Raw genomic sequence first — 6874 nt, forward strand, 5'->3', positions numbered from 1 at the left:
ATAAATTAGTGGTGGGGGGGAGGGTTGGGGGTGTCTCAACCCCAAGAAAATAGCACAAACCATCACAGGACCAGTAGGTATTATTCCTGAAGAGTAGAGCCCAAAAGCGAGAGTGGTTACTGAGATCTTAAGCTTCAGACAGACGTACAGACAGACATTATATAACTTTTATACTGTACATATAGAAAGGAAGAAGTTCTAGGTGATTTTATAATAAAAAAGTGTTTTAAAAAGAGCAGCTTGTAATTTCTATTGGCAAATTAGGTAATATTTTTTTAAACGACACCTTTTTTTTATTTTATAGTTATCATATCTGTGCGTCAAATAACATGCAGTATGACTTTATGCATATTTTTCCAAGGAAAAATTTGTGCATTTCTTGCCGAATTAAAATTAAATACTTGTTATTTTTCCTCCAAGAAATACAATTTTTCAAATTTTAAATCATTTTAAGCTGCTCTATAACTGGAGCATGTCTAAGTTTTTTTTTTCAAATCAATGATTTATTTATGATATAAAGTATAATAATTTTTGTCCATTTAAATTTTTTCTCGTAGTTTAAAATTGGTAGGAAAATTATGATTTACATAATTAACTGACGAACACACCCCATATAAAAGCTTCACTTGTAAATTATGATAATATTTCAAAAATAATCTTTATCTTTTTAGTACGCACAAATAAGAAATAAAAGAAATAAAAATTCCCTGGACCTATGAGAAGCTTCACTATAAAGGAGAACCATATCTGTTTAGCAGTTAGAGAGATCCTTCAGTACCAGGAATAAGTCTGACAACAGATTGAACAGGATATTTTGTTGTATTTCTAGTTTTCTAATTATAATTTCATTATTAAGAAATTATAAAATTTTAAATAAAATCTATTATTTCAAAAGGTTATTATTATGTAAATAAAACATTAACAAAGAATATTAACATATAAAATATAACAAATTTATAAAACAAAGAAATAATAAAATAGAACTAAAGGACATCACAAAAAAAAATTAAATATGAATTAATTTGATACTTAAACACAGTTTATAATACACTGTAAAAAGTAATCCATTAATCAAAACTTTAATTGCAAAAAATAACAATCTAAAATCATCTATTAGAGGATTCCAGAACTATTTATGCAAAAACCATAATTCTCTTAAAAGTTATTTTAAGAGGACTTAGTTCTTAACTCCTCTATAAAACAAATATTATTAAAAATAGAATTGACACTAATAACAAAGTCCAGCATAGTTGAGAGAACATCTGGAGTAGAATGGACACCTGGAACAGGAGTTGCCAATGTTGTACATGGAGGATCCAGGTATGTTTCCAGCAGGACCATAGTTACACACATATAACCTTAAATTAAAAAAAGCCAAAGCCATTAGTGGTCTATAAACAGTTAAAATGTAGTAAGAGGTATGTAAAATAAATAAAACTTGTGTTAACAAAGTTCTCAAAAAGTGGATAAAAATATCTCATATGTACTTTCCTAGGCTAGTCTAGGAGCTAGAAGTTATTGTTTTCCCAGCCTTACATGTACATAACGGAATATGTAAGACTTAGGAAACCCTAATTCTTAGGCTAGCAAAAGAAATTTTATAGGATTTGGCCTAATGTCAATTAACAAAGTTGAGTTTTTTCAACAACATTATATGTTCCAAAAATTTATGTTTTGAAGATTTTAGCTGTTTTAATAAATTTTTGTTAATATTTCGAATTGCCTATTTTATGTTATCAGATAGGTATTTCTTTTATAGAATAAACATATATCAAAAGTAAAAACATATGGTATATGATTGCATCGCATTAGAATTCATTAAAAGAAAAAAAAATGTGTAAAACATTGTTTTAGATTTGAATTTTAAATATGTAATTATATGAATTTTAATTTATATTTCAGTCTATCCATTTCTCCCACCATTATATACAAGTCCCTAACCTAGATTATATTATCAGGATTCAAATGGGATAAGACAATGGTCGATAAATTGATGTGTATCCCCATTGATACACAAAATTACCCTTTCTAAAGATTACAATTAGTCGTTGAAATATATGAATACTAAACTTAATAATCCAACCCATCAAAATTTAATAATAGTCCCCAAAGTTGTTGACCCAACGAATCATAAAACGATATCATAAAACTTTATGGTCGGGTATAGTCCTTTCCACGACATCCCTCCATAAGGAGCGATTCTTCGTATTTTTCACAGTAGCTTTTCTCCTATTTCTAGCCCCTGCGGGGGGCTTTAACCCTGCGGGGCCAATTACCTAACCCTGTGGGGCAATCACCTAACACAATATAACCTAACCTAACCTAAAATAACCTATAAAAAGCCATTTTAAAAATACGAAGAATCGCTCCCTGGAAGGATGTCGTGGAAAGGACTACACCCGTTTTTTCTTATAAAGCATTTATATTGGGTCAAAAATATGTTTGAAGTACTTTTCTTCTTGGGGTTAACAAAACTCCATTTAAAATAAAATTTTAGATATCTTAAACTGACACACACACACCACACCATAGATATCCTATTATATAAAGTAGTAAGGGTTTTTTGTCTGTCCCGAAGGATCTCGCTAACCGCTGAACTGATATTGTTCTCCTTTACAGTGAAGCTTCTTATAAGTCCTGGGAAGGTTCTAAACTATTTTTCGAGAGGGTGTCTTAACCCCCCTCTCCCCCAAAAAAATAATTTTTATAACTCTTTGGAAACTCAAATTTAAAATAGGATGAGGTCGACTTTTCCTTCTCCTACCAGTGCAGTGCCCCTATAGGCTTCTAGGGGCGTAGCCGCTAGTATTAAAAAAAAGTGTGTTCGCATTTCTTAAGATCTTTTTTATTGTAGAATCCTGACCAAGGAGCTAATCTTGGCAGCAGCTGTTACCTGCCAATTCTTCCTTGATGATTGTAGGTAGTTACTCCACATCCAATTTTGTTTGTATCTGCCCAAACCATTTGAGAATAGTGACCGGTCTTTTGCCTTGATAAAAAAGTTATGAATAATTTTGCTAATGGAAAGAAGTAAATTATATCTAAAGAAATACTATAAAATTCTATGTTTACATCATTTTTATTTGAATTACATCAATATTCATACAACTTTTTAAAAAGTACCTGTAAACAAAAGGGCTGACATTATTGTAAGGAAATATTCCAATTTCATCATGAAACCAGGCTTGGATGGCTCGATCCCATTTGGTAGAGTCAAATCTAAATAATTAAAGATTAAAAAAAGATATTATATTCATGAATAGGATAGCATTGACAAAATGACAGACTTGAAAGCAGCCATTAAAAGGGCCAAAATGTACTAAACCCGGATTCTGTAGTGATAATCATAGTTTATGGCACGTCTTGTACCAGGTACCCAATAAAAAATATTTACCTGGATTTTATTGTGGAAAAAACTTTCTTTCCCACCTGGATACCCAATTGTTCTAAGAAATGTTTACCTGGATTTAATGGTGAGGAAAACATTTTTGTCCAACCTGGAACCTGGATACCTGACAGCACTAAGAAATTTTACCTGGATTCTATTAAGGAAAACACATCTGTCCCACGTATAACTGGATACCTAAAGGTTCTAAGAAATGTTTACCTGGATTCAATGGTAAGGAAAACATTCTGACCAACCTGGAACCTGGAAACCTTGCGGCACTGACCACAATCATGTCCATACTAAAGTAAAATGATCTTGAGATTATGTAAAAGACAAAATAATAAAGAAGAAAAAAAATAAATACATTTGTGAGTTGTTGTTTTTTAAAAACAAAAACAGCAATTACAAGTCCCTGAATAGCAGAGCTCGTAAGATTGTGGATGTACCAACGGCCATAGTGGGTTATAGACAGATATTCAGTGTCTTTTGTAGCATGACCAACAGACCAAGTAATTAATTACTGGATGCTTATTGGTATAGGGAATCTTCATCAAAAGTTTCAGACGTCTATCTTAAAGAGCAACAAAGAAATTTATTTCCCCCCATACGATTTCATACTTAGAATTTAAATTATAGAGTAGCTTCTCTACAAAAAATAAAGGGGAAAGTGAGCTTACATTTAAGATATTAAGATAGAGGACGAAAAATAATTTCTTACAAAAAAGAAAGTCCATGTGAAGGGTGAAACAAACCAAAAGAATATTATGGATGAATTTTTGTGTTTCACGGACAGATAACCAACACATTTACATTGTAGCTAAGCTTATATCCAATTGACCAGGATAACCTCTAGAGGACAAAAAAGATTATTAGGTCTTTTTTGGTGTATCTCTTGACCAAATTTTCCCAGATAACTAACTCTTTGATTGAACGACCTATTAATGGAAATCCTAACTGTGTATAATAATGAGTGTGTCTGTTTTTGGAACAAGGAATTTTCCACACTCTAAATATGCGAGGCCACCTGGCACACAGTCATGGGTTTTATGTACAATTAGTCTGCCTGTACTTAATCCTGACCTGACACTGATCAGCCCATCTTTGTGCAATCATGGCAAGTTCGTCGTCCCATTGCATTTGTCTCATATTGGACGCCGGCAACTGTTGGGTCCGCCCAGTGGCTACTTGACTACGCAACCTTGAAAAAACATACTGTGATGAATAACTGGTGGTAATAGAAATGATATCATCCTCACCCCTTTGCAAATACATAATCAACCTCCCCACCCAAATTTTACAATCCATCATTTAAGTCCTTTGTATTTTTATGAGATTAAAGTTTATTTGAAATATACAAGTTAAGTGTTTTTAAAATAATTAAATACCTATTCAAGAAAAGCTCTTCAAATTAAAAAGTTTCAAACCCTTCACTTTTTATAAACAAAAGTTTATTTATACTTAAGATAAAGATATCTTTAGTAATGATGCTAAATAAAAAAAAACATAAATCTAGTTAAGCAAAGAAAGGGAAAACTAGCGTTATAGAACATATTCTACGTGCTTAAATAAAAAACGGAATTACCTGTTATGTGTATCTACAATGTAGTTCTTATCCTAAAATAAGAAATTAATAATAGTTATTTTTTTCATCGTATTTTAAACCGCTTTCCGCGGATATAATAGGATGCTAGACATAGTTTTTTCATATTGAAGAGAACCGGCTCCTGTCCACCGGATTCGAATGAATACGAGAATAGTTATTTCTCGTATCGTATTATAAACGGCTTTCCGCGGATATAGAATGTACAATTATAAGATTAAAACTAGTTTTTTTTAGCCCCGAGGTGCCGGATGCTAGACATAGTTTTTTCGTATTCATGAGAACCGGTTCCTATCCACCGGATTCAAATGAATACGAGAAAAGAAATTATTTATCTCCCAAATATGTAAATCCACATATAAAAGTAACAGGGTGTCTATGAGTCTGACTGTCTGTTTACACCGAAGGATCTTGCTAACTGCTGGACCAATATACGTTTTTTTGGGAAGGTGTCTCCACCCTTCCAAGAGATATCACTCCTGTAAAAAATAACCCCCCTCCCCCAAAAAAGTGCCTGACGAGTTTATAGCACTTTATTTGTTAATAAATTGGAAATATTTTTGATTGATTTCAATATCCAAAAATTCAATGTTGAATTAGCTTACCTGCGTTGTTATACCATTATAATAAACTGTACCACACCTTGAGGAAGGTCCAGAATACCTGAAGTTAAAACAAGGATGACACCATCAACAAGTAACAAATCATAAAAAACTGTAGATGGACCAACGGAAACAATGAGTTATAGAGAAAAATATAACTAGAAAACAAAATATCACGAAATTACGTTTCAGAGCTTCGCTTTTATGGATGTTGTTATCCTTGTTTTACGGTTAGATTAGGTTTAGTATTTCGATTTGTAACTTTTGCTTATGATTACTTACCTACACATAGTGTGATAGTTAGAGATACCACAGTAGTAGTTAGCCCTCACACTTTCTGTCAGTAACACACCAAGTAATCCATAGAGTAGCTGCGCTCCCATCTTCATTTTTGTTTATGGATAATTCAGTTTCTTTTTTGATTTAATCTAGAAAATTAAAAGTAAAATAATATTGAGCCTCTTTACCCGCAACCCCCCCTTCTAAAAATATTTCTCGTATCAAGGGTTGGAGGTCATTGACCTAAAGCTTTCTCCAAATTTATTAGGGTGGAGGGGATTCACCCGAATCTTAAAACCTGCAATATATCTAGGAATTTTTTTATCACCGTTACATGTATAAGGATCAAACAAAGCTTCCCTAAAGAGCATAAATTAATCAATACAAGCATTCTAGATATCATTTTTGACAACATATTGTGCTTTCCCTCAAAGTGCCTTTCGAACACCAACTGCCCCCCCCCCCCCGTTTTAAATGAAAATGAAAATAAAGGAAGGTTTTGGTATTTTTTATCATGGGGTGGGCACTAACCCTGCAGGTTTACCCTGTATGATATTAAATGATTTATTTTAAAATTAATTGGAAGTAAAGAGAGTTTAACTTCAAAATAAATTTAAACCTTTTCAGGATCAATATAAGGCTTCCCAAAAAGAAGAACCCAATAATTCCAGCTAAGTTTAGTAGGTCAAAAAATCATATATACCACTTTATATTTGTACTTTTACATATAAAGACAAGGATGATAAGATACAAAGGTAAAAGTAAGCAATATACACAATTGATATAGATCCTTATAACAAAAAAATTTCTTCTGTAAATTAAAATTATTGGTGGAAAAGTGTGGACACTGCAATTATTTTTTATAAACCAATGAATATTTTGAAAATGTTCCTACTGTGATTTTGTAAAATATAAAAATAAAATCATGGGTTGCTTTTTTTAATGTTTTATAAAACCTGAAAATATTGTGAAACAATTTTAATGGTTTATTCTGTCTATATTTCA

General features: G+C 31.9%; 1 protein-coding gene across 1 annotated transcript; it reads right to left on the reverse strand.

Moving 5' to 3' along the window:
• Positions 1-883: 883 nt before the first annotated feature.
• On the reverse strand, positions 884-6031 carry LOC145323388 (cysteine-rich venom protein-like). Its single transcript, XM_080165811.1, has 8 exons — positions 5873-6031; positions 5594-5651; positions 4971-5002; positions 4469-4586; positions 3608-3687; positions 3124-3219; positions 2894-2989; positions 884-1358 (listed from the first exon to the last, which is right to left on the reverse strand). The coding sequence occupies exons 1-8, from the start codon at positions 5977-5979 to the stop codon at positions 1229-1231; spliced, it is 717 nt and encodes a 238-aa protein (XP_080021937.1). The 5' UTR covers positions 5980-6031; the 3' UTR covers positions 884-1228.
• Positions 6032-6874: the final 843 nt, after the last annotated feature.

This window comes from Acartia tonsa, chromosome 6 (assembly GCF_053477335.1).
Source record: "Acartia tonsa isolate MP-2025a chromosome 6, ASM5347733v1, whole genome shotgun sequence".
In the NCBI taxonomy this organism is placed as follows: Eukaryota; Metazoa; Arthropoda; class Copepoda; order Calanoida; family Acartiidae; genus Acartia; species Acartia tonsa.

Excerpts from the sequence above, each read along its gene's own strand:
- LOC145323388 (XM_080165811.1), bottom strand. The coding sequence starts at position 5,979 with ATGAAGATGGGAGCGCAGCTACTCTATGGATTACTTGGTGTGTTACTG. Across the intron at positions 5,652-5,872 it reads AACTATCACACTATGTGTAG|GTATTCTGGACCTTCCTCAA; the intron begins GTAAGTAATCAT and ends TTTTAACTTCAG. Across the intron at positions 3,220-3,607 it reads TTCCTTACCATTGAATCCAG|ATTTGACTCTACCAAATGGG; the intron begins GTAAACATTTCT and ends TTAATTATTTAG.